Source organism: Lampris incognitus, chromosome 4, assembly GCF_029633865.1.
Source record: "Lampris incognitus isolate fLamInc1 chromosome 4, fLamInc1.hap2, whole genome shotgun sequence".
Lineage (NCBI taxonomy): Eukaryota > Metazoa > Chordata > Actinopteri > Lampriformes > Lampridae > Lampris > Lampris incognitus.
The window spans coordinates 11,529,833-11,557,544 of record NC_079214.1 but is presented as its reverse complement, the minus strand read 5'-3'; the positions used below and the strand labels follow the sequence as shown (position 1 = coordinate 11,557,544).

General features: G+C 50.7%; 1 protein-coding gene across 1 annotated transcript in view; it reads left to right on the top strand.

The window, feature by feature from the left end:
• The window catches only part of cdh16 (cadherin 16, KSP-cadherin), a 60,968-nt gene that overhangs the window by 10,213 nt on the left and 23,043 nt on the right, over positions 1-27,712 (top strand). The window contains exons 8-12 of the mRNA XM_056279134.1: positions 7,855-7,980; positions 11,812-11,962; positions 14,235-14,447; positions 15,194-15,270; positions 22,659-22,850. Of these exons, the coding sequence (XP_056135109.1) occupies positions 7,855-7,980; positions 11,812-11,962; positions 14,235-14,447; positions 15,194-15,270; positions 22,659-22,850 (759 nt within the window). The remainder of the gene's footprint in view (positions 1-7,854; positions 7,981-11,811; positions 11,963-14,234; positions 14,448-15,193; positions 15,271-22,658; positions 22,851-27,712) is intronic.

Here is a 27,712-nt window from a genome sequence, read left to right as displayed (position 1 = left end):
CCAAAATGAGTCAGTTTGCACGACGAGTCCGTGTCTGGTTTTCCTTCGCTGCGGATGAATTATACGACCCCTTAACTTGGCAAATTAGGGAAGGTTGACCTTTTCCCACCGGGATATCATCTGACCGCACGCCGAAGACTTTGTCGATAGCCAGGATAGGGCGAAGCAGCATCGTATTGCCGGTTGCTGTTTTTAGTGCCTCTTCGGTCCTCCTAAGTGACCGACGGCTGAATTATTGATGCCGTTCAAATGCCATGCTTGCCTTCACCCCAACCCTCCCCGAGTGACTCACGCTAGCTAGCCCTCCTCGCCGCTCAGCCTCCCACCCACCACTCATCTCAGGGACGTTACGCAAACCCAGCAGCTTCGGCTCTCGTTCTGACGGCTGCTTCGTTCCCCCCGCCGTGAAAGAGCCGGTCTCGTGGGCCCCTGACCTTGAAAACCCCTCAGAGCCGCATGGGGCCCCCACATCTGATGTGCAGATCCCTCCAGTTTCCATCTGACCCGGTCAGACACTTGGGACACGACTAGCCAGACCTTTGGACTGCTATAACGTCCGTCGCATCCACGCGTGGATATCAAACCTGCGAGAGGTTTTGTACCGTGAGGGGCAGGCATGCTATTGGTCCTTAACAGCGGCAGTTTTGTAGGTCCTGAGTTTCTGTGGCACTTAAAATAAACGAAAGCCCGGCTGAAAAATGAAGATTAGCTTATCGAGGTGTATTTCCTTGTTTTAAGTCTCCGTAGTTGTTGTTGTTAAAATGTTCTTACGCCAGGGCCTCCGGGTAGCGTAGCGGTCTATTCCGTTGCCTACCAACCCCGGGATCAGGGGTTCGAATCCCCGTGTTACCCCCGGCTTGGTCAGGTGCCCCTACAGATACAATTGGCCGTCTCTGCGGGTGGGAAGCCGGGTGTGGGTGTGTGTCCTGGTCGCCGCACTAGCGCCTCCTCTGGTTGGGCAGGGAACTTGTTCGGAGGGGGGGAATAGTGTGATCTTCCTATGCGCTACGTCCCCCTGGCGAAACTCCTCGTGTCAGGTGAAACGAAGCGGCCTGGCGATGCCACATGTATGGGAGGAGGCACGTGGTAGTCTGCAGCCCTCCCCGGATCGGCAGAGGGGGCGGAGCAACGACCGGGGCGGCTCGGAAGAGCGGGGTAATGGGCTGGGTACAGTTGGGGAGAAAAAGGCGGGAAATAAGTAAGACGATCTCAAATCCAGTTCCTTGTGTCTTGTCATACACTCTCTTGACCCGAGCGATGAAGCTCGTACCAGCAGCATCTGGGAAGGAGCGGTGAGACCGGGAGCAGGACAGGAGACCATGGCGAGCTGGTCTTGTGGATGGAGACCGCTGAAGCAGGACACGTGGGTTGTTGAGAAGTCGCCGAGTGGTGTGATTTGTGATGTAAGGCGAGCGTGTCTGCGAATTTCACAGCTGCTCCCCCCTCCTCCTGTTTTCTCCCACCTCCTCCACACTCGCACTCGCCCGCTCCTCCGCTCCGTGCTAACCGACGACACCATCCACCGACCGACAACGCGGGGGTTCGGAGGTGTGGGCTGATTTCATTTTTCTTTCTTTTCTTTTCCTTCTTTTTTTTTGCTGTGATAGATTCAGAAACCGGTGGAATCTTGTGATCGAACGAGTCGAGTCCGATTACTACACCCCAAAATCACAAATTAGCCCCAAAGGGCTTGACAATCGGCTCAATATACAACGCCCCCTATCCTTAAGACCCTCGACTCAGTTGAGATAAACTCCAAAATCAATCAGGAGAAACCCCAAATGGGAGAACCTCAGGGAGAGCAAGAGAGGAGGATTCCCTCCTGCAGGAGAGACGCACATGCAACAGGTGTCACATGCACAGAATACCATCCATCCTTTATCCGAACCGCTTCTCCTGCTCCCAGGGTCGCGGGGATGCTGGGGCCTATCCCAGCACTCATTGGGTGGCAGGCGGGGAGACACCCTGGACGGGCCTCCAGACCATCACACAGGGCCCCTCCACCCACACACACATTCATACCTAGGGACAATTCAGTGCGGCCGAGTCACCTGACCTACATGTCTTTGGACTGTGGGAGGAAACCCACGTAGACACGGGGAGAACATGCAAACTCCACACCGAGGACGACCCGGGACGACCTCCAAGGTTGGACGACCCCGGGGCTCGAACCCAGGACCTTCTTGCTGTGAGGCGACCGCGCTAACCACTGTGCCACCGTGCCGCTGGACGGGTACAATTGGGGCAAAAAAGGGGGAACCCCCCACCCCCCCCAAATCCAATTATGTAGAGTATTTCTGCTTCAGCTACTACCCAAAGCCCTCCTTCATAAGTTCTGTGCACTAGAATGATGCCAGCATGAAAGCAGGGGTAATAAGGTGCACCGCTGTGTGCTGTGAGGGGATCGCCGTGCCGTGGGTGGAGACCGTCCTCGAGCAAAAAACACTTCATACCATCCATCCATCCGCCTCTGAGTGGGCACAGAGACGAGTGTTTTATTCATCTGAGGCAGCAGGGGGGGGCGGCGTCCGCGTGACGGACGGGCTTTTCTGAGGGCGCGGCGAAGCCGGTGAGCCCCACCACCTACACACAGCGGTACACTCATCCGGCGTGGGCGAGCCGAGGCTTCCCCGAAGTAAGCGGCCTGCTCGCCCCCGTCCCTCCCGGCCCAGATGGCGGATGGAGGCCGACGGGAGCTCGGGCGATGCAGCTCAACAAGCGCTTTCATTCGTCTGGTTTGATCGTTTGATGTCGGCGCGGCGGGGTTTGTGAAGTGCTCTAAACCGCTCTCTCTTTTTCCCTCCCCGCTCGCAAATTTGCATAATCCTCTCCATAATGTGGAGAGAGATGAGGAACCGAGCAGGGCCAAAAACAAAGGGACGAGCGAGGTGCTGAGTGAGTGCTCTCCTCGTGCAGAGTGCAGACAGGCTTTCCTGAACTGCCACAAATCTAGAAAATATTAAATTCTCCTGCAAGTCACAAAGCTGCAGATTCCCTCCTTCCATTTGCCACGTTGATTGAGTTAATTAGGAATCAGGCGTTATGCTCTCTGTACAGTTTCACAACTCAGTATGTGTTGATTTGCTGTGCTGTGGTCTATACACACATAAATATATACATATATACATATATATATATAGTATATATGTATATATATTAGTGTATTCTGTGCATATAGTGTATTCCGCGCAGTGGTTAGCGCGGTCGCCTCACAGCAAGAAGGTGCTGGGTTCGAGCCCCGGGGTCGTCCAACCTTGGGGGTCATCGTGGGTCGTCCTCTGTGTGGAGTTTGCATGTTCTCCCCGTGTCTGCGTGGGTTTCCTCCCACAGTCCAAAGACATGTAAGTTAGGTGAATTGGCCATAATAAATTGTCCCTAGGTATGAATGTGTGTGTGTGTGTGTGTGTGTGTGTGTGTGTGTGTGTGTGTGTGTGTGTGTGTGTGTGTGTGTGTGTGTGTGTGTGTTGGCCCTGTGTGATGGTCTGGCGGCCCGTCCAGGGTGTCTCCCCACCTGCCGCCCACTGATTCCTGGGATAGGCTCCAGCATCCCCGCGACCCTGAGAGCAGGATAAGCGGTTCGGATAATGGATGGATGGACGTACCCGTCCAATTACCCCACTCTTCCGAGCCGTCCCGGTCGCTGCTCCGCCCCCTCTGCCGATCCGGGGAGGGCTGCAGACTACCACATGCCTCCTCCCACACACGTGGAGTCGCCAGCTGCTTCTTTTCACCTGACAGTGAGGAGTTTCACCAGGGGGATGCAGCGTGTTGGAGGATCACGCTATTCCCCCACCCCCCAGCTCCCCCTCCACCACCTCAAACGGGCACCCCTGACCGGCCAGAGGAGGCGCTAGTGCAGCGACCAGGACACACACCCACATCCGCCTTCCCGACCGCAGACACGGCCAATTGTTTCTGTAGGGACGCCCGACCAGGCCGGAGGTTAACACGGGGATTCGAACCGGCGAGCCCCGTGTTGGTAGGCAACGGAAGAGACCGCTACGCTACCCGGACACCCCCCACAATTGGATATTGTTTGGCGGGAAACATCCAAAAATAACAAACTGTGAGGGAGCTCTTTTCTCTGTTCTTGTCGGTACAAAAACCACGCAAAGACCTGAAATGCAGGTGGTGCAAAGCTGCAGGAGGGATCCCTGCAGCCCAGCGCCTCCTCCACTCACCCCTGTTGTGCTGTTCACTCACTACCGTAATGTTTGTCATGGCACAGTTGTGTGTGTGTGTGTGTGGGGGGGTGTAGCGGCAAACTCTTATTCATCACAGATTTGTGATCCCCTGCTTAAAATAGTGCTGTGTACGCTTGGACAATAATGCAGTTTGTTCAAACCACTGGTGTGTGTGTGTGTGTGTGGGGGGGGGGGGGGCGTGTTGCTGTGACGGAAGTGGCCGGCGGCAGGATGAGCGTGCCCGCGTCCAGGAATCGGCGCACAACATGCCACTGCGAGACCCCGTCCAGCTCCACCACGGATCACCACATACGTGTTGTGGCGTTTATCGTGTGGCTTGGTTTCTTTGCAGCAGAGCTTCCTCAGCAACCTTCTGTTGCAGCTCAAACGACCTTCGTATAAGCACGTCACATTCAAAACTGGAATGACTATTTTTAGAACTTTTTTTTTTCATTCTACAGAGCCCCCCCCCACACACACACACACACCCACACCCCCCCACTTCAAAATAATGCATTGGTCTTGCAGAGCCTTACCCAAAAAATACATCAAGTATGAAATTAAGTGAAGGCCTTTTCACAGACTGTAATGCTCCCCCCCCCCCCCAATCGTACCCGGCCAACGACCCCACTCTTCCTCCGAGCCGTCCCGGTCGCTGCTCCACCCCCTCTGCCGATCCGGGGAGGGCTGCAGCCTACCACATGCCTCCTCCCATACATGTGGAGTCGCCAGCCGCTTCTTCTCACCTGACAGTGAGGAGTTTCGCCAGGGGGACGTAGCGTGTGGGAGGACCACGCTGATCCCCCCAAACGGGTGCCCTAATAGACCAGAGGAGGCGCTAGTGCGGCGACCAGGACACACACCCACATCCGGCTTCCCGCCTGCAGACACAGCCATGTCTGTAGGGACAGCCAACCAAGCCGGAGGTAACACGGGGACTCGAACCGGCGATGCCCGTACGCCACCCGGACGCCCCCGCAGGCTGCAACGTTGCGTTATCGTCAGCTGCAAACCGCAAATCTTCTGAAAATCCAACGTGCTTTTGCCCTGTACAACAATGCACTTGTTTTCCCAGTGCCTTCAGTGCCCTGTGTGATGGCCCGGCGGCCTGTCCAGGGTGCCCCGCCCCCCGCCCAGGGGCTGCTCCTATCCCAGCAGCCCCCGCGACCCTGAGAGCAGGAGAAGCGGTTCGGATAATGGATGGCTGGATATTGTATTCAGGTTAAAGTCTTGATTTCGGTACATTGTGTCATTGGTTGTGGAGTCACTGCATGTCATCTGTTACTTCTCAAGCCTTTGGGAGTCTCACACACACACACACACACACACACACACACACAACCATGTATCCACCTAAAGCACTCTGCTCAACCACAAGCTAACGAGGGAGACAGGACGCCCTCTGCAAGACGCCGGATAAAGCCCGTGCCGGAGGCAAAACACGTGACGTCATCAGGGCGCGCATCGTGCGGCGCTATTTTTAGAGCGGCCATCGATCATCAAATCAAGGCCCTCAAACCCCCCGTCCCCCCTCTGCAGCTCCGCGGTCCAGAAACACGCCATAACACCGAGAGGCGGCCGGCCGTGTGAAGTGCGCTGGTGTATACACAAAGCGCGGCGTTCGGGCGGCCGTCTCCAAAACACAGGGGGGGGGGGGGGGAGTTGTGTGACAGCGAGTTGAGGAGACGCACATGCCCCCCGGGCGCGCATCAGCTGCGCTCCGGGCCGGGGTCCTCTCCTTGTTGGGTCCTGTTCGACGGCTGCCCCGGGGGGGGGGGGGCCTTTCGCCGTTACCTCCCGCCGCGGCGCTCTCCGTCAAGGGGGAGGGGGGGGGGGCTGCGAGGCGGAGTGGAAAATCCCCCCCCCCTCGGCCCGGCATACTTGGTTTCGGCGGCGCTCTCTGTTCCACATCATTGTCAGCGCGTTTCGGCCAGATTCCGATCGCGTAAACACGCCGCGGCTACGCTTTGTACTTCCGCACCGCGCCGTCTCCGCTGAGTGGGCCTCTGGCCTCGTCCTGTAACGTGGCGTTGTTTATGGGACGGGCAGACGACCTAGAGGTCGATCACCTGCCGCGTGGAAGGCTAATGGCGCGGGAAGGCTAATGGCGGGTCCAGCCCCCCCCCCCCCCCGGTGGTAGCAGGTGGCTGTGTAAATCTTAGACCCAACAGTGTGCCTAACTTTTCCTAACGTACAAATGCAATAAATACAAAATAAAACATTATTTTACACAGTAGGCTACGGCTGCTACACACGCGCCTTAAAGACAAAGCAATGACGTCATACTGTCGCGACGGGGAGGGGGGGCGGTCGCTCTGAGTGTCGCGGTTCTGCGCTGGCGGAGCGCGGTGGCTGATGGGACTGTTGATGTTCGCTTTAAAGTTGTGTGTTAATGAAGTGGCGTTCATGCTGCGGTTATTCTGGTGTTGCTGTTCCGGGGGTGCGACTCAGACTAAGTAGGAGCAGCGGCGGTTCTAAGGGGGGGACCAGTGCCCCCCCGTAATGTAAACTACTAATAAAACACGTTAGTCCCTAGCTAACGGGTCTGACCCTTTAGCCGAGCGGTTAGCGATGTCGCCTTGTGGTGCAGTACACCTTGTATCGAATCCCGCACCGCGCAAGAAAATAACCGGTTACATTGGTGGCAGCGGTGGGATCCGGAAGTGTGCAGATCCTCAGAAGTCTCTTCGGAGCGCGGGAATAACAAAGCACGAGGGCGCGCTTCCGGGGAGGGTGACGACTGTAAACTACTAGTAAGACACGTTAGCCCCTAGCTAACGGGTCTGACCCTTTAGCCGAGCGGTTAGCGATGTCGCCTTGTGGTGCAGTACACCCCGTATCGAATCCCGCACCGGGCAAGAAAATAACCGGTTGCAGTAATATTAAGCCCGGACCCCCCTCTGCACCCCCCCCCCGCCTAACTGTGGCGAATATTTTCGTAATTCTACTTAACTGCGAATCAATGAATCATAATTTTTTTGGTTTTTTGTTACATTTTCATCCCACATCTATTCCCAGAGAGGGGGAACTGTAACTTATGGGCAGTGATAAATAAAATGTACATTAACACTGAATGAGTACTCATGTGTTTATTGTTGTGTGTCTGTCTTTTGGAGAACCAAACCTATGGGGGGGTGGTGGTATGTAACAGTTGTACCCCTAAAATCGCATGTGGCCCCAGCCTGCCCCCCCCCCATTTGAAATGGTCTAGAACCGCCACTGAATAGGACACCGTTTACTGACTGACTGTAAGACCGTGACTGTCGCCACTTGGGACATGGGGGGGGGGGCTCGTTACGTTGTTGTCAGTTCTGGTCTGTTCTGGTCTGTAAGAATAAAAGATCACTCCCGGGGTCGTGCGGTGTATGGGGGCGCGGAAGTTGTGATTAAAAAGAGATCCCTGCCTCTCGACTCGTTCTCCCATGCCGGCTCGCCACAATACTTTTCGTTTTAGTTGGCAGCCCCCCTACTTCAAAGATCCTCCCGCGCACTTGGTCTTGCATGCACCATGTGGGCAGCATGTATGTGTGTGTGTGTGTGTGTGTGTGTGTGTGTGTGTGTGTGTGTGTGTGTGTGTGTGTGTGTGTTGCATGGTGCTGAGGTGTGTGTGTGCGCGCAGTGGAGATGTGCATGCCTGCATAAGTGTTCATGCGTGTATGTGTTTGTCTAGGTGAAATGGAGTGGAAGTCAAGCGGAGTACAGTCTAGAGGGGGAGTTTCCTGAGATGCTCTTCACCATCAGCAGAGAAGGAGTCATCTATCTCAATGCTCCTCTGGACAGAGAGACACAGGACCAGGTCTGTATATCTGCAAAGATAAACATCTCCAGCACAAAAAGATCCCCCCCCCCTTTTCTCCCCAATTGTATCCGGCCAGTTACTCCACTCTTCCAAGCCGTCCTGGTCGCTGCTCCACCCCCTCTGCCGATCCGGGGAGGGCTGCAGACTACCACATGCCTCCTCCCATACATGTGGAGTCGCGCCAGCTGCTTCCTTTCACCTGACAGTGAGGAGTTTCACCAGGGGGACGTAGCACGTGGGAAGATCACGCTATTCCCCCGCACTTCCCCCTGAACAGGCGCTCCGCCCGACCAGAGGAGGCGCTAGTGCAGCGACCAGGACACATACCCACATCCGGCTTCCCACCCGAAGACACGGCCAATTGTGTCTGTAGGGACGCCCGACCAAGCCGGAAGTAACGCCGGGATTCGAACCGGCGATCCCCGTGCTGGTAGGCAACGGAGTAGACCGCCACGCCACCCGGACTCCCGGATTAAGATCTGAACTCTAAGCATTAACGCCTCAAATCATGAAACACATTTAGACTCAGAAATGGAATATCATAATTGTGGTGGTGCTATTTGCATACATCTGGTATTATAATAGTAGTAAAAGTTCAGCAATTTAGTTTTTTTTCTCTCTTTTCTGCAATATATAAATAGCATATATATATATATATATATATATATATATATATATGCTATTTATATCTCTTATTATTTTCACACAGTGGGCCCTAAGGCATGCTGGATATATACGACCGAACATCTCCGTCTTCGTGTGTCCGTAGGCAGCCAGTCTATTCAGAGGCCCCAGATTCCCAACAACAGTTCACGTCCTTATCGAACCCACGTCACAGTCGGCCATCGCCGAATCTGCCGGATCCCCGCCTTGGTACCCGAACAATCTTTCGCAACATTTAATAACATTCTTTCTGCGTTACGTAACATTACGTAACAAACAGCAGTCAGTGGCTGCTGGGATGGGCTCCAGCATCCCCGGCGACCCGGAGAGCGGGATGAGCGGCTCGGATAATGGATGGATGGATGGCCGGAACATTCCTTCCAGTGGACTGGGATAAGTTTGAAGTGACCTCAGTGAGAGTGCCTACCTACTGTATATAACAACAACAAGGCGTACGGGGGAACTGTTGACAGTAGGCTTTTGCTTCACTGATGTTACTCAGAAAAAGCTCCCCCCCCCCCCTCCTCCCCCTCCCCCCTCATAGGTTAGCCAGTACTTTTCGGTTTTGGCATCGGCGGTGTCACGCAGCTGCCAAATGCTCCAGATCATTGCGATACAGCCCCGGGAGACATTTCACCCATGCTGCCGGGCCGCAACGTGTGCCTGGCTTGCTTGTGCGAAGGGAAGATCACACACACACACACACACACACACACACACACACACACACACACACACACACACACACACACACACAACAATCTCGAACCCAATCTGAAATGCATATCTGTTGCATGTCGTCCTCGTCCGCTTTGGCGTCGCTTTCTGAATCTTGGTTCAGAGGCACGTGGAAAACATGTTTTAGTTCCCTCAGCTGGTCCCCCCCTTTTATAAGACAGTGGTGCAGCAATGTCTCTCTCTCTCTCTCTCTCTCTCTCTCTCTCTCTCTCTCTCTCTCTCTCTCTCTCGCCCTAAAATCCAATTCAAATATTTATTGGCATGACATAACGGTGTACATATCGCCAAAGCAAATGTTTAAACGTTGAAAAAAGCTCAACATTAATTGAAAAAAACATTGAAAACAAACGCACTGCAGCAAAGAAACGGTGCAAAACAAAAGAATATGCCGTCATCGAATATAACGGCGACAACGTGTGTCAGGTGACTGTCACTCACTGGCCCTCACTATATGGCAGGCAGCAGCATAAACTGCTGCTAACTTACACTCACTGGCCCTCACTTTATGGCAGGCAGCAGCATAGACTGCTGCTAACTTACACTCACTGTGCCCTCACTTTATGGCAGGCAGCAGCATAGACTGCTGCTAACTTACACTCACTGTGCCTCACTTTATGGCAGGCAGCAACATAGACTGCTGCTAACTCACACTCACTGTCCCTCACTTTATGGCAGGCAGCAGCATAGACTGCTGCTAACTTACACTCACTGGCCCTCACTATATGGCAGGCAGCAGAATAGACTGCTGCTAACTTACGCTCACTGTCCCTCACTTTATGGCAGGCAGCAGCATAGACTGCTGCTAACTTACACTCACTGTGCCTCACTTTATGGCAGGCAGCAGCATAGACTGCTGCTAACTTACACTCACTGGCCCTCACTATATGGCAGGCAGCAGAATAGACTGCTGCTAACTTACACTCACTGTCCCTCACTTTATGGCAGGCAGCAGAATAGACTGCTGCTAACTTACGCTCACTGTCCCTCACTTTATGGCAGGCAGCAGCATAGACTGCTGCTAACTTACACTCACTGTGCCTCACTTTATGGCAGGCAGCAGCATAGACTGCTGCTAACTTACACTCACTGGCCCTCACTATATGGCAGGCAGCAGAATAGACTGCTGCTAACTTACACTCACTGTCCCTCACTTTATGGCAGGCAGCAGCATAGACTGCTGCTAACTTACACTCACTGTGCCTCACTTTATGGCAGGCAGCAGCATAGACTGCTGCTAACTTACACTCACTGTCCCTCACTTTATGGCAGGCAGCAGCATAGACTGCTGCTAACTTACACTCACTGTGCCCTCACTTTATGGCAGACAGCAACATAGACTGCTGCTAACTTACACTCACTGTGCCCTCACTTTATGGCAGGCAGCAGCATAGACTGCTGCTAACTTACACTCACTGTCCCTCACTTTATGGCAGGCAGCAGCATAGCCTGCTGCTAACTTACAGCTTGTGTGTGTGTGTGTGTGTCTCTCTGTGCATCTGTGTGTGTCTCTTTGTGTCAATATGTATGCGTCTCCCTCTCTCTCTCTCTCTTTGTGTGTGTGTGTCTCTCTCTCTCTCCGTGTGTGTGTGTGTGTGTGTGTCTCCGTGTGTGTGTGTGTGTCTCTCAAATCACTTCAGTTCAATTCAATAAAGCTTTATTGGCATGACTGCATTCATTACAATGTTGCCAAGGCAGGTGACAGTGAAATAGGTTAATAGAGTATTAAACAAAAACACCCCTCCCTCTCCCTCTCTCTCTCTCTCTCTCTCTCTCTCTCTCTCTATGTGTGTGTGTGTGTGTGTGTGTCTCTCTCTCCCTCTCTCTCCCTCTCTCAGAAACAACAAACACACACACCCCATGCAGTGTACAGTATGAATATAGAGAAACACATCCATTTTAAGCAGTCGTGTGTGTGTGTTAGGCTCGGGTTTAATTATACAGACACGTCTATATCGCGGTGGATACGAGGCAAAGAAGGGGTAACGGGGGCACATCCGCCCACACGCGGCCCCTCGTGCTTGCATATGAAGAAACGGAGTCGCGTGGCTCCTGAAATGATTGATCATCTGTTCGCGCGCTAAAGAGCAGCCAGATGCCGCATGCATCACTCCTGTAATCCGAGGACGAGTCAATTAATCAATACGCCGGCACGCTGAGTGAGGGGTAGCCCCGCTCGTGCCTGCACGAGCTGCTCTCTCACGGGCCTCATCTGCTAATGGCATGGCATTATGAAGAGGTGAAACGGCGCCCGTTCAGGCGTTGACTTATTCCCAATAACTCAGTCAAGCCGCCGTGCGACTGCGTCGCTCTCTGTGGACTGTAGTCTAGGCTGAATAAAGCCGCAAGGATCCTGCAAAACCCGAAAGCCCTAAATGAGTCCCGGGTTGATGGAAAGTCCCTTTACCGTCCTGCTGTCTGTGTTGTCAGTTTCAGATCAGCATTGTGGTGGAGCGTCCAGACGGCAGAGAGATCGCCAAGCCGGTGGAGTTGAGGGTGATGGTGGGGGACGCCAACGACAACAGACCCACCTTCCCACAAGCACAGTACCATGCTGTCGTCAAAGAGCTGGCTGCTAGGGGTGATCTATCCATCTATCTATCTATCTATCCATCTATCCATCTAGTTTGCTATAACCTCATGATATTGTAGTGGGAATTCAGGGGGCAGGCGTTGATCACAGCAAGAGCCGCTGTGGTCTGCGAACCCGTCCTGAACGAGTCCTGGATGAGTCACGTGTCCCAACAGGCACTAGCAGGAGCAGCATTATTAGACCGTTGGTTTTGTTATGGCAGGACTTGAGAGACCCGTCCTGAAGGTCTCCTTAGCAGGGCACCAGAGGGGGCAGGCGGGAATCGAACCTGGGTTCCCCGCACCGCGGGCGACCGCGCTAACCAGTCAACTAAAGGGTCCGACCCGCTAGCCCAGGGCTAGCCAGTCTACACATCCGTGGTCGTTACACTGTTACAATATGATCATCTGTTGCCAGGCTGTTCTCGTTCCCTGGTCGTAGTAAAACGTACGAAAAGTAATGCACAAAAAACGCGTATTTGACGCACGTCAGGCACCTCACCCTAACCCTAATCCCTAGGGTTGGGGGGGGCGCCCCCGCAACAGCTCCCCCCCCCGCAGAGGATTGCGCAGGCGCTCCGCCGCCACCCCGAGGATTGCGCAGGCGCTGTGAGTCGCTCCAAAAAAAATTATGCCTAACTTTTCGTACGATATCACACGAACCGTTCAGGAGGATACGCTGCTGTTGCGCGTCATTTAGCGAGTCTGGGTGTTAATTTCACAACGACGGACCTCAGCACGTCACGCGTTCAATTCCGGAGCACAGAAAATACATTTAACATTTGAGCGGTACTTTGTCAGCTACGACAAACAGTCCCTGCAAAACGGAAGACCGTTGTTATCTGAAGTGTAAATGGACAACATACTGTAGCGAATTCGGGGGGGGGGACAACGCAACCACAGGAAGTGCCGCGGCCGGGAAGCGAACCCGTATCGCCCACACCGCAGGAGGCGTCGCTAACCGCTGGACCAAAGGGTCAGACCCGCCAGCCAGCGTGTGTTCTTATCCATGCACGTTACAATACTGTTCATTAAAGCAGTTTTTTTTCATGTCTAACACGCATCATGTAAAACACGGACATGTAACTAAAACAGTAAATCATCGGTGCCATTCATCCACCCCCCCCCCCCATAACAGGGATGTGTCAGAGGCGACGTCACCGCAGCGCTGGCCTAAGCAGGCTGCGAGAGACCGACCGGGGAGTGATGAACGGGCTGAGAGTTGCGCATCTGTTTTCAGATGTAGCTGAAAGCACATTGGGATTTCGGCCAGGGTACACGGGGGAAGCGCACGCGCTCCTGTCTGCACGTGCTCATAAAACTCACACAGTCCTTCGTAAAATATCACATCCCGGAATAAAAGGTTTCTGTTTATACTTTAAAGTGAGCCGATTCTCAGAAATACATCTGCTGACCAAAACGGAAACCAAGAACGAGAATTAAATGGAAAAAAAGTGTCACGCTCTCGTTACCTTCATCCCCACGCTGCCGGTTCCGTGTCCAGTGTTTGATACGGGCAGATGTTCCACATCACTTTAAATTCCTGCCCTTCGGCTTTTATATTGCAGGCAAGTCATATTAACTGCACTATACCTCATTTTACCCGGTAGTACTAGTAGTGGTAGTAGTAGTAGTAGTAGTAGTAGTAGTAGTGATCATATTACCGCTACTATTTCCTTGTCTACATCTCTCAATTTGAATTTTTAACCTTGTCTGTGTAAACTACTAATAAGACACGTTAGCCCCTAGCTAACGGGCCTGACCCTTTAGCCAAGCGGTTAGTGATGTCGACTTGTGATGCAGGACACCCCGTTCGAATCCCGCACCGGGCAAGAAAATAACCGGTTACATTGGTGGCAGCGGTGGGATCCGGATGTGTGCAGATCCTCAGAAGTCTCTTCGGAGCGCGGGAAGAACAAGTGCGAGGGCGCGCTTCCGGGGAGGGTGACGACTGTAAACTACTAATAAGACACGTTAGCCCCCTAGCTAACGGGTCTGACCCTTTAGCCGAGCGGTTAGTGAAGTCGCCTTGTGGTGCAGTACATTCCGTATCGAATCCCGCACCGGGCAAGAAAATAACCGGTTACATCTGTTTAGTACTTTTAGACATCCATACGTCATCCTAGACGGATATTATTGCTCTTGATTTATGTCATGAATAGATAGTAAAATAACTGTCAGTGGTTTTCCTCTGTCATTATTTTGTGTTTCCTTGTTGCTGCACACTTCACAGTCTTTCTCTCAGGGGTTGATAACGTTTCTCATATCTCGCATTTCCACAGGGACAGAGATCCTCACTCTGCAGGCGGCGGATAACGACGACCCCAAGACGGACAACGTGCGGATCTTTTACCGCCTGGTGGGCCAGATCCCAGAAAGCCCTCGCGCCCTCTTCAGGGTGGATCGTGACTCCGGGGTCATCTCCGTCCAAGCCGACAGTATGGAGGGCACCGCGCCACAGTACACCCTCACCATCACCGCCGAGGATGCAAAAGGTGATTGTACCAGTGCAGACGTATGACCCCATTCTTTACGAATGCATAATAAACATTTAACGGTCACTGGCTCATTAGAAATAGACAACAGTTGCCCACTGGGGACCAGGGGTTCGCGTCCCGGTCTCGTCAGATCCGACTATGGCCGGACTCAACGAAGCAGCAATAATTGGCAACGCTGTCTTGGGGAGGGGGGCGGAGTCGGCTTGTGTTCGTCGCATGAACGCGTCTCTGTGTGTGTGTCGGAAAAAGCAGTGGTTCGGCCTGGAGTCGCCTTGTGACGAAAGGGGCGAGGAGTCTCCTTCCAGACTGCCGGCCGGAGAGATGCAGTTGGCGAACGCATGCAGTACGAGGGTGGGTGGTTCAACTCAAATAGGGATCGATTGGCCACTAAATTGGGAGAAAAAAGGGAAAAATCAGAAATAAACTTATTAAAAAAAAAAGAAATAGACAAGCAGTTGATTCATCCACGAGACATTATTGAGTGCTTATGAAAACGATCTTGTGCAAAATAATGAAACTCAGAAGCTAATTTCTTGGTAAAATCACATGCTGAGCCTCTATAGCTATACAGTCTCCCATCTAGTATGCTCATAAACAGGTTGGCTAGCATCTGGGTTTTATGTATGATGCTGTCTCGGTGACTCAGGGGTCCAGTTGTGACAGATATTCAGTCAGAGGTATAGACTTTTCGCTCTGCGCCAGCCCTGACTCACTAACAGCAGCTGTGATGATGTCACCGGCAGGTCTCAACAGTTCCTGTACCGTGGTTGTGACGGTGCAGGATGAGAACAACAATCCGCCAGTCTTCTCCCAACATGAGGTATGCACGCGCATGAACATACACGTATGAGTGCGCAAATACACCCTCGCTCAGTTAAACACACACACACACACACACACACACACACACCATCTTCATCATCATCATCATCATCATTGAGGGTCACTCGAAGCAAGTATGACTGTCCTCTCCATTGGGTTTTCTACTTGTGGGTCTTCAGATGCTGTAGAGGCCGATCCCACGATCCACGTACTTTGGTGCAGTGTGGGGGGGGGGGAGTGGTGGTGGTGGGTGGCGGCTGAGTCTTTCTCTCTCTCTCCTTGCGGTGCTGTCACTTTATCTCTGCAGCACACTGAAGTTCCATTTCATGACATGCAGCTCCTTCCTGCACGGATTTCTTCCAGGAGTGCCTATCCAGTGCAATGTGTTACTAGTTGCTCAATGTGATGTTGAATTTCTTCAGATTGGTCTTGATATTGTCCTTGAAATTTTTATTTTGCCCGCCGGGAGCTCACTGACCTTCCTTCAGCTGGGAGTACAGGATCTGTTTGGGGAGACGTGTGTTGGACATGCAGCTGACATGGTCTGTCCATCGGAGGTGGTGCTGCATTATTGTGGTGATGATGCTAGTCATCTTGGCTACTTTCAGAATGCTGATTTTGGTGCGTCTGTCCTTCCAGCTGATCCTCTGATTCTTTCTTAAGGATCTTTGGTGATATTGTTCCAGGGCTCTCAGGTGCCTGCTGTAGGTGGTCCATGACTCTGCTCCACACAACAGAGTAGGGAGAACAACAGCTCTGTAGACCAGGAGTTTTGTTTGGGCCTTTAAGTCTCGGTCGTCAAAGACTATTTTCCTGTTTCTGGCGTAAGCGCCACTGGCATAACTCAGGTGATGGTTGACCTCAGAGTCTATGTCATCTTTTGAGGGGAGAAGGCTGCCGAGGTAGGGGAAGTGATCAACGTTTTCAAGAATTTTGTTGTCCACTTATATGGTTGGCTGGATAGATTTCATTTCATTTTTCATTTACCTTTATTTCACCAGGCTAGTCCCATTGAGATGAAAATCTCTTTTACAAGAGAGACCTGGCCAAGAATGGCTGGTTGGGTGGAGGATGATATAATACCTGGGTCTTCTTGATGTTTAATGCTGGACCCAGGGCTCTGTATGCCTTGACAAAAGCATTCAGGATGTCTTGGAGGTCTTCTGCAGTGTGCTACAATGGCTTTGTCATCTGCATACTCCATGATGGTGGTGTTGCAGACTTCGCGCTTGGCCTTGAACCTATTAAAGTTGAAGAGCCTGCCGTCAGTCCTGTATAGGATTGGGATCCCCCATAGCAGCTCTTCTCCAGTGAGGTGGAATATGGCAGCATAAAGACGGCAAACAGGGTGGGTGCGATGATGCATCCCTGTCTGATTCATGTTTCCAAAGTGAAGGGCTCTGACTCGGATCTGTTGTTGCTGAGCACTGTGACTGACATGCCGTCATTTAGAAGCCTCAATATTCTGATGTATTTGTCAGGGCAGCCATATCTTGACAGTATGCTCCACAGAGCCTGGTGGTCTACTGAGTCAGAGGCCCTTGTCAGGTCTATGAAAGCCATGTACAAAGGCTGCCTTTATTTACGGCATTTTTCCTGGCGTTAGCGTGCTGTAAATATCATGTCTGCTGCATCTCTGGATAGACAGAAGCCACAGTGAGATACTGTGAAGATGGACTCTGGGGAATTTGGCTGGCAGTGTCTAGTTCAGCTGTGCTGTTGTGGTTGAGGAGTTGCTAGAAGTGCTCCTTCTATCAGGTGATAATGGACTCATTGTCCTTCAGCAGCTGCTGCCTGTCCTTTGAGCACAGGGGGTTTAAGCAGCGGTTGCTTGGACCATAGACGAACTTAGTAGCACTGAAAAAGTCTTTGGTGTCACCCGAGTCCACCAGTCACTGGATTTCCAGAGTCTTTTCTGTCCACCAAGAGTTCTTAAGCTCCCTCACCCATCTCTGGACATCCACCTTGGCTCTGGATTGAGCCACTCTTTTAGCCTTGCAGCTTACATCATTTTGCCAGGTATGAAAGGCTTTGCTTTTCTCGGAGATGAACTGTTCTATCTCTTGTGTCATTCTCATCAAACCAGTCCTGATGTTTTCTGAATTTGTACCCAAGGGTGGTTTTGCAGGTGTTGCAGATGGTGGATTTGAGCAGGCTTGCTTCTCAATGTCATCAGGTTATTCCTCTTGGAGGGTTTGCCCAAGAAGGCCTGAAGTCGCTGTTGGGTGGCCGTTTCATTCAGGCTTTCAAGGTCCAGTCTTGGCTGGTACTCCTTCTTTTGAACCCTCCTCTTCCTCTTGAGTTTGATGGGCATCGTGGAGTGGATGAGGCAATGATCTGTCCAGCAGTCATCTGCATCGACCATGGCCCTCGTGATGTCACATAACAGCAATCCCTGGTCATACAATGACATAGTCAAGGAGATGCCACTGTTTGGAGCAGGGGTGTCTCCAAGATGCCTTAAATTTGTTTTTCTGGCAAAATAGTGTTACTGATGGTGAGGTCATGCTGAGCACATTTGCTAAGAAGCAGAACTCCATTGGAGTTGATGTTCACGATGCCTTCCTTTCCCATAGTGCCCTTCCAGAGGTGTTGATCCTGGCTGACCCTGGCTTTGAAATCTCCTAGGAGAATAATCTTATCCTCCTTGGGGATTCTTGACAGTGTCTCGTCTAAGTAGGCACAGAAGGTCTCTCTTACTTCCTCTTCACAGTCTAGAGTAGGGGCATAGGAACTCACAACTGTTTCCATCTGGTTGTTGGCAAGCATCAGACGGATGATCATGAGATGCTCACTGATCCCCATAAGAAGTTCAGACAGGTGGCTGATGATCTGGTTCCCGATGGCAAATCCAATGCCATGGATCCTGGGCTCATCAGCAGCTTTTCCTTTTCAGAAGAAAGAGTAGCCACCCTTCTCCTCCTTCAGTTGTCCTTTTTCTGCCTGTTGGGTTTCAGAAAGGGCAACTATGTCAATCCAGCATCTCTTCAGTTCTCTAGTGATGATCGCGATTTTCCTCTTCGGTCCGTCACTGGTTGCACTATCCATCAGTGTGTGCACATTCCAGGCTCCAAGGTTCATGTTTCTATGTTTCTGACTGCATGTGGTGATCCCCCTGGACGTGGTAATCCAGTCAGGAGGTTTGAGGCAGGCTATTTTTAGGGCACCTTTTCTAGCCCCTTCCCCAGGTGAGGTGAGCAGAATGGATCCTCAAGAGGGCTGCTCAGTTGTGGGTGCAGCTACCGAAGGGCTCTTTCTACCTCATTCCAATAGCCCCGTGATTGAATCTAGCACACACCACCTAATGTGCCGGCTTGTGATCATGCGCTTCCAGATCTCACAATCCTGCCCCCGCTGTCACTTGCCAGTCGTCATAGGACTAAATCCGGGATGCTAGCATGAATTCCCTTTATAGAGGACACCTGTGTGTGACTTGTTTGACGTGGGGAGACCAGTGCACAGACAGTCACCACACGGTCCTTGACAGATCTGGGTCAGGATCAAGTGGCATGGAGTCCAAGACGACTGGGGGCCATTTCTGCTGCAGCCTTCATCCGCCTTCCCAGCTGTTGTGATGCTTTCCTAAAGTCAGCAATCATCCTCTGCCTGTTCCACCATTGAGGTCTTGGTTGGATTCCTCATTATCAGGGACCTCCCCCTTGAATTTACCGCTATGGGTAACCCTACCAGGAACATAGTTCCAGACGACATTTCTCTCGAGACGTCAGGACCATGCAAGCTTCTCCTCCAAAACAAGGTATCCACAGAGAAGACACACACACACACACACACACACACACACACACACTTGCATATACACAAACCCACTAACACTCACATTACCACAAAACAAAACCCTCATTTTACTTGTTAAATGCATACGCAAAACCCTGTTATAGAAATGCATAAATGCCTCACAGATTAAAGCTGGTGGTTATCAGACTGAGTGGAACTGCTGACTGAACCCGCCATGCAGGTCACTGATCTGATTTTCCTGGCAGGGAACAAGATGGGCCCGATAATCTCAGGCTTATAGAGATAGAGCTATGTTATTGGAGGAGTTTTACTCATTTCTTTGTGCTCCAAATGGACAGTGTCCTTTTGAATTTAATCTAATAAAGCCTTCTTTTTACAGCTAATTCTCCATTCACATATTCATAGCCAAACTGACAATGGTGCGTTATCCAATTTAACAAATTCAACATAAGCTGAGATTTACAATCTTAATGTGATGCATTACATTACGGAGACTTCTATTTGGGCTAGTTTCACGACTCGGCAGCCAAATAGCGAAACAGACTTACAGAAGCGATGATTTTGTGCAATGCATTGAGTCAATCTGACAGTGATTTACTCTCTGTGATCTATATTTTACCTCATTAACGCTTTTATATGAAGCAAAGGGTACTTTGAACAAATAAAAAGAACTAATTGCACCATCTGTCTGGATTTAATAATGGCTAGCGTGCAAAAAGACATCAAGGCAACAATGAGGCCTCAGACACTTGCAGGCCCTCATGTGGCTTAGCTCACATCTACTGGTATGAAAAAAAACAGACTAAAGATAGACAGTCACATAAAATCTCCTAACCACCACCCACTCCTACTGAATGACACTAGAGGAGAGAGGACTCAGGAGGGTTTGGGAGCTGCACAGGAAAGCCATTGTGGCACAATAATATGAGAACAGACCTGTACCTGCTCCTTCTGTCAGGTAACATGGACCCTGAAGGAGAACATGCATGTACATTATGATGCATTATATGGAACATTTTGTCTGTACATGGAGACAAGATGGTGCGTAGAGATTACAGAAGATGGCTGCTGCCGTCAGATGTAAACACAGAGCAGAGGCACCGTTTGTTGAGTTTTCATATATGTCCAGACCAACAACAGGAGACCGAGTTCCATCCATCCATTATCCAAACCGCTTATCCTGCTCAGGGTCGCGGGGATGCTGGAGCCTATCCCAGCAGTCATTGGGCGGCAGGCGGGGAGACACCCTGGACAGGCCGCCAGGCCATCACAGGATCCCCACATATACACACACGTATATATTCACACCTAGGGACAATTTAGTATGACCGATTCACCTGACCCACATGTCTTGGGACTGTGGGACCCACGCAGACATGGGGAGAACATGCAAACTCCACACAGAGGATGACCCGGGACGACCCCCAAGGTTGGACTACCCCGGGGCTCAAACCCAGGACCTTCTTGCTTTGAGGCGACCGCGCTAACCACTGCACCACCGTGCCAGCCTAACATAAGTATTTGTATGTAAAATACCAAATGTAAACGTGGAACACTTTCAAGTTTAAACTACAGCAGCAAAATAAGGCTCGCAACATGAATATATAAAATACAGTAAGTAAACAAAACATTCCTTCAAGTTTGAATTATAGCATTATATGAAAACAAGGCATCTGTAAACTCCCTGAGAGGACTCGATGCCTTGTTCATGGACTCCAGAATGTCCAAGTCCTGCCAATGTAGGACCAGATGTCGCATTTTCTTGCCAGCATGGAGGACCTGTTCATCTTGGTACAACATTCAATTTTACATTCCTTCATTTGTCATCAGTACCATCCGTTACCGTTTGTACCCTTCTCCCGGCCAAATGAGGGCGACGTGTTTAAGTTGTCCTCTCACACGAAAATGAACAACGGTGAAACCATAGAAAATAACGGAAAAGGGCGTCCGGGTAGCGTAGCGGTCTATTCCGTCGCCTACCCTCACGGGGATCTCCGGTTCGAATCCCCGTGTTGCCTCCGGCTTGGTTGGGCGTCCCCACAGACACAACTGGCCGTATCTGCGGGTGGGAAGCCGGATGTGGGTATGTGCCCTGGCCGTTGCACTAGCGCCTCCTCTGGCCGGGTGGGGCGCCTGTTCACGGGGGAGGGGGAACTGGGGGGAATAGCATGACCATGCATGACCATGCATGAATAGCATGACCCCATGCGCTACGCCCCCCTGGCGAAACTCCTCACTGTCAGGTGAAAGGAAGCGGCTGGCGACTCCGCATGTGTCGGAGGAGAGTCTGCAGCCCTCCCCGGATCGGCAGAGGGGGCGGGGCAGCGACCGGGACGGCTCGGAAGAGTGGGGTAATTGGCCGGACACAATTGGGGAGAAAAATCCAAAAAAAAAAGAAGAAAACAGTAAATTACAGGCCATTCATGATGTGAAAACTATTAACGGGTATTCTCACCTGATAGGTGCCGTGGTACTGAAAAGACTGTAGCTCTGTATTTGAGCCCGTTCTCACTCCCAACTCGCCACATATGGACGCCTGTTGAGGACGGCCTCTTCGCCACTGTTCGAGGCTCTAGGTGGCCCTTCACCGTCAGCTTGCAACGTGGAGGGTCTGAGATCCCTCATAGGCACAAAATAAATAAAAAAATAAACAACCCTAACCCTTTACCTCATTACACCAAAACGAGTTATATCACACACAAATCAGTGGTTTTTTTAGAGAACGACAAACTCGTCCCTGGTGCCGGCACGTCGTTTGAACACAACACATTACGTTGCCACGACCACATTATGCGAGTGTTAAGAGGTCGTGGTCATTTCACTTATTTCCGTGAGATCATGTTGATGGATGCACACGGATAAAAGATAGATTTACACTCTGGTACGGGATAATCGCAAATGTTTTTGTTTTTGTGTGCCTACAACTACCCTCCCCGTTGAAAGTTGACGTCAAAGGGGCACCGAGAGCGCTGAACAGTGACGAAGAGGTCGTCCTCAACAAGCGTCCGCATGTGACGAGCTGGGAGTGAGGATGCGTAGCCTGTTTACATTCGGCGTTTAGATTACATTATACTCTTGACGGTTAATGTGCTTTTTAGGGTTTTGTTTTCATGCTTAACACCAGCTACAAACACACACACACACACACACATGCACTCCCCCCTCCTTTAAGACACACACACACACACACACACACACACACACACACACACACACACTGGGCTAGCGCGTGCACCGAGGTGGAAAAAGCTCTTGAGCAGGGCGCGCATGAGTGGTTTGACTTTTTCCATGGTCATGTGAAGGCAGGGCTGCGGGGGCTGATGTGGGGGGTGAGTGGTGACGGGGCTGGGAACGGTGACCCCGTGGCTGGGGCAGCCAGATCACAGGCCCGGCCGCTTCAACAGAGGAGAGCCGTGAGTGGCAGATTAAAGGGGCTGTCCGAGCACACAGATACTTGAGGAGGTGTGTGAATGAAGGTCAACACAACACTGGTGGCTCCCCACGGGACAGATGTATATTCCCACAGCCCCACACACACATATATATTTGTGGCCATGCATTGCTCATACATAGACATGAATTTATGGATCACAAATTAACAGTTTTCTCCCCCCCCCCACCCCCTACCAGTACGGGCCTTTTCATATCCCAGAGGATGCTCCGGTTGGCAGGACGGTAACAGCGGTGTTGGCTGGAGATGCTGATGTGCAAGGCGGCGACAGCTGGCAGGTGGACTACCGCTTGGATTCTGGGAACGAGGAAGAGGTGTTTACACTGATGACAAACAAACAGACCAACGAAGTCTCGCTGGTCTTGTCCAGGGTAAGTACAAAAACCCTCACACGTGGATGGGCTGGAAGAGAAGCACACACACACACACACACACACACATGCACGCATGCACACAAGTGCACGCACACACGTAAACATATGCATGCATATGTGCATGCACGTGTGCATGCACGCAAAAACTTGCATATGCACACAAACACATGTGCACGCACAAATGCGTGCACAAATGTCATTATCTCCACCAGGCGGTAGATTTTTACCAAGGGACCACCAAATTTGTCATTTCAGTTGTTATATGGGAAAACAGCGACGCGAGAGCCTGTAGTTTAGGAAAATCAAATAGTGCAGTAGTAGGTGGGGCTGTGGGAACCCCATCGAAAAAAAAATTTGTTCAGATTTTAAATGTTAATGAAAGCCATTGGGTCACTGTCAGTAATATTTTCAGTGGACCCAATGAATTGTCATTTTATGACAGTTGGAACACTCCCATCCACCGAGGCATACAACGGGTTCTTTCGTGGATGATATGTGCACATGCCTCACATTTTCTGGCAGCAAAGCCTGCAGTCCAGAGACACTACACTGGGAACATTTATGAACTTTCCCCCCCCCTTTTTTTTCACCCCAATTGTATCCGGCCAGTTACCTCACTCTTCCGAGCCGTCCCGGTCGCTGCTCCACCCCCCTCTGCTGATCCGGGGAGGGCTGCAGACTACCACATGCCTCCGATACATGTGGAGTCGCCAGCGGCTTCTTTTCCCCTGACAGTGAGGAGTTTCACCAGGGGGACGTAGCGCGTGGGGGGGGGGGTCACGCTACCCCCCCCAACAGGTGCCCCAACTGACCAGGGGAGGCGCTAGTGCAGCGACCAGGACACATACCCACATCCGGCTTCAAACAAGCAGCACTGTAGCAGACGACATAAACTCAAAACAAAGCAGGGTCGACAATAAAAAGCTAATGCAACAGATAAGTATAAAACCATCATCTGCACAAACCTCAGCAAATAGACCGCTATGCTAGCCAGACGCCTGTCAGCTGTGGACTTTTTTGCTCTGGCTTTTGCAAGTGTTTTGTGCAGCAGAGAAACGTTTGAAAAGACGTGAATTCAACGATGGAGCCGAGAGCTCGCCTCGACAGGGGGCCGAGGGAGAAGAGAGCACCAAATTTCAAACACAAAAAGGCGCAGGACAAACCTGTATGGTGGAATCTTTTAACATTGAGGTGCGCCGCTTGTGCAGAACAGCACACAATGATGAGGCGATGGTCCAATGCAGCGGCTGTGAAATGTGGTAGCAGCCAAACTGCACCACATACCGCACCTGAAAACACAAGCCAGGTGTGGTATTGCCCCACATGCACCAGAGATTCTGATCTGTTATGGTACCCCGACACACCATTATTAAAAAGGAAAAAAAAAGTTCCTGTTTTACAATATTCACAGTTCAGTCATATCTATTATATGATTCAGTTGCTGTTCTAAGGCTTTTTTAACAAAACATCTTTATATCCTGTGATGGACCGGCGGCCTGTCCAGGGTGTCTCCCCGCCTGCCGCCCAGTGAGTGCTGGGATAGGCTCCAGCATCCCCGCGACCCTGAGAGCAGGATAAGCGGTTAGGATAATAGATGGATGGATAATATCATATTACCTGGACACTCCTATCATGTGATACAGTTGGTGTTTGACTGCAAATATTAGATTTGGCAGAGCTACAGGCTGCCAAATGTGGTACTGCTTGACATCTTCCCCTATATAACTGATCCATCCATCCGTTATCCATTTATTATTCAAACCGCTTATCCTGCTGTCAGGGTTACGGGAATGCTGGAGCCTATCCCAGCAGCCATTGGGCGGCAAGCGAGGAGACACCCTGGAAAGGCCGCCAGGCCATCACAGGGCTGTTAATTGAAATAATTTGAAAAGTTCGACAATGTTGGTGGTCAATTTATAAAATTCTGCACCGTGTAATAACCCTATCTTGAGAATGGCCCCGCCTCGACACGCCTTTTGTGTAGTTCATTTGGTGTTTTGCACAAACTAGCGGTCTGCTAGCCGTGCTGCTAGCCGTTCTACGCTACGCATTTGGAATGATTGGAAATTTTGATGAAGACTTGCTAAAAATATACATAGAATGACATAATATTGAGGAAGCTCACACCTGGACACTCTTACTGTGTGATTCTGTAGGCTATTTGCTCAAACTGTTAGATTTTGGCCAACGTACAGGCTGTCAAATGTGGTGCGGAGGGCCATTTTCCCCAAGCAATTGATATGACTTGAACATTTGATGGACAATTAATAAAAATCTACATAGTAGAATAACCCAATATTTAGAATTCACACACTTAAACACTCCTACTGTATGATCCAGTTGGTGTTTTGCACAAACTATTTGATTTTCCCAAACTACGGTCTCTAAAATGTGGTACATATGGCTGTTTTCCCATATACAATTGAAATGACTGTAAACTTTGGTGGTCACTTGATAAAAATCTACACAGTAGAATGACCCACTCTTGAGCATGTGCACACTTGTGTGCTCCTACTGTGTGATTCAGCTGGAATTTTTTGCACAAAGTATTCGATTTGGCTGAGCTACAGGCTGTAAAAATGTGCTGCAGAAGGCCATTTCCCCTCTATATAATATTAGAACAGATATACTTCACAGAGTGACAACGTCTGCAGCCTACTACAATCAGTTTTTCATATATCTGTGGCAATTATATTCATTACTATAATGAAACCATACATGTAATCTAAAATATATATAATTAAACGTAACTCAAATATTGTTCTTCTGTATGAGCCCTGTAAGAGAGAATAACAGACGACAGTAGTAACGTAATCCCTCGTGTATTTGCGCACCGACGTTTAAAGCGGCGATAGCTTGACCGTCGTTTTCCGAACTGGCGATGGCTTGACCGCAGCGTCCAACATTGGTGGCAACTTTTCATTTCAAAATGACGATCGCACACTGCTGAAGTCGTTATGGAGCTCGTCTCCGATGACTGACCCACTGGAGGGACATGTCTGCATGTTCAGAGAGGGCAGATAAGAGGTGCCGACCCCTCGGATGAAGAGGAGTGCGGTCGATAATCCATCACACACGCTGCGAATCAAAAGAAGAGTCCAGATGACAATGGAATGTTTTAGCCCAATAATCCCCCCCACCCCCCACCCCCATCCCTGTGGCACACCACCCTTCACCTGCCCCCTGTAATCCTGCAGCTGAGGCAATGTGTGTGTTTTTGTGTGTGTGTGTTTTTGTGTGCGTGTGTGTGCATGTATGTTTTTGTGTGTTTGTGTGTGTGCATATGTATGTTTGTGTGTGTGTGCATGCATGTGTGTATGTGTGCATACTATCTGTGTGTTTTTGTGTGTTTGTGTGTGTCTGTGTACGTGTGCGTGTATGTTTGTGTGTGTATGTATGCATGTGCGCATGTGTGTGTGTGCATGTTTGTGTGTGCATGTATGTTTGTGTGTGTGTGCGTTTCTCTGTGTGTGTGTGCACATGTATGTGTGTGCATGCGTCTGTGCGTGTATGGGTGTGTGTGCGTGCATGCATGTATGTATTGTGTGTGTGTGCATGTCTGTGTGCGTCTGCATGTATGTTTATGTTTTTGTATGTGTGTGCATGTATGTTTGTGTGTGTGCGTGTATGTTTGTGTGTTTGCATGTTTGTGTGCGTGCGCATGTATGTGTGTGCATGTCTGTGCGTGTATGGGTGTGTGTGTGTGCGTGCGTGCATGCATGTATGTATTGTGTGTGTGCATGTCTGTGTGTGTATGCATGTATGTGTGTGTGTGCGTCTGCATGTATGTTTTTGTATGTGTGCGTGCATCTGTGCATGCATATCTGTGTGTGTGTGTGTGTGTGTGTGTTTGTGCATGTGTGTGCGTGCATCTGTGTGTGTGTTTGTGCATGCGTGCATGTGTGTGCATGTGTGTGTGTGCATGCTATGATGGTGTGCCCTCTACAGGTGGGCCGGCTGGGGGGGGGGGCAGTGTATTATGTCCATCCTACTGGGGGGGGGCTGAGGAGTGTGATGTAACTATGTGTTGTTACACACCCTCCTCTAAGCCAAAACACCACATGCCGCAAAGCAATGAATGGAGTCCATTTGGTTGGACCACATGAACCCCCCGGTCTCGGACCCTCCTCTTCAGATGTGGCTCTATGCAAATGAAATCCACATCCCTGGGCAGTCGTGCCTGAAGTGCTCGTGTTGATGCAAGCAGAGTCCCCTGCAGCTGCTTTTTCCATCACCGTCTTACCGAATCAGAAGCTTCAACCCTCTTACAGGGGTGACCCCTATCAAGGATGAAATCAGGTGGGGTAAATAGTCTAATTCACTGCCTCGGAATGTCAGTTCAACTGCAGGAGGAAGACGGCGTGTCTCGTTATTAGTGATTACATAGTGCCCACCGCCAACCAGAATGATCAGATTGTGTGAACGCACACGGATCACAGCGTACCGCAACTGCAATGGCTGAAAGTGACAATCGAGACACACATATAAAGAGTGAGGGAAAGAGATGGGAAATTGACAAGTTTGGTGGGGGGGGGGGGTACACGTAATAAATCAAAGCTGAAAACACTTCACATATTAAACAATTGCAGAGTTTCTCATCCAATGGTCATCAGGGGATTAATATCAACCTGACCAGGGAAAGGAAGGATATGAAGGGAACAACAATCAAATTTGTCAACAACCAGCTCTGTCTTACAGTAAAACGCAGTAAGAATGATTTGTGCAATGAATTTGGTTGAGGCGACCAGACCCTGGACAGAGCTGGACAGATTCCAGTATGACTAAAAGTCAGGAGGATTCGTTGCCGTGAAATGACCCATCACATGAGTCAAGATTAAGGGAAGGGTTGTACATAATCA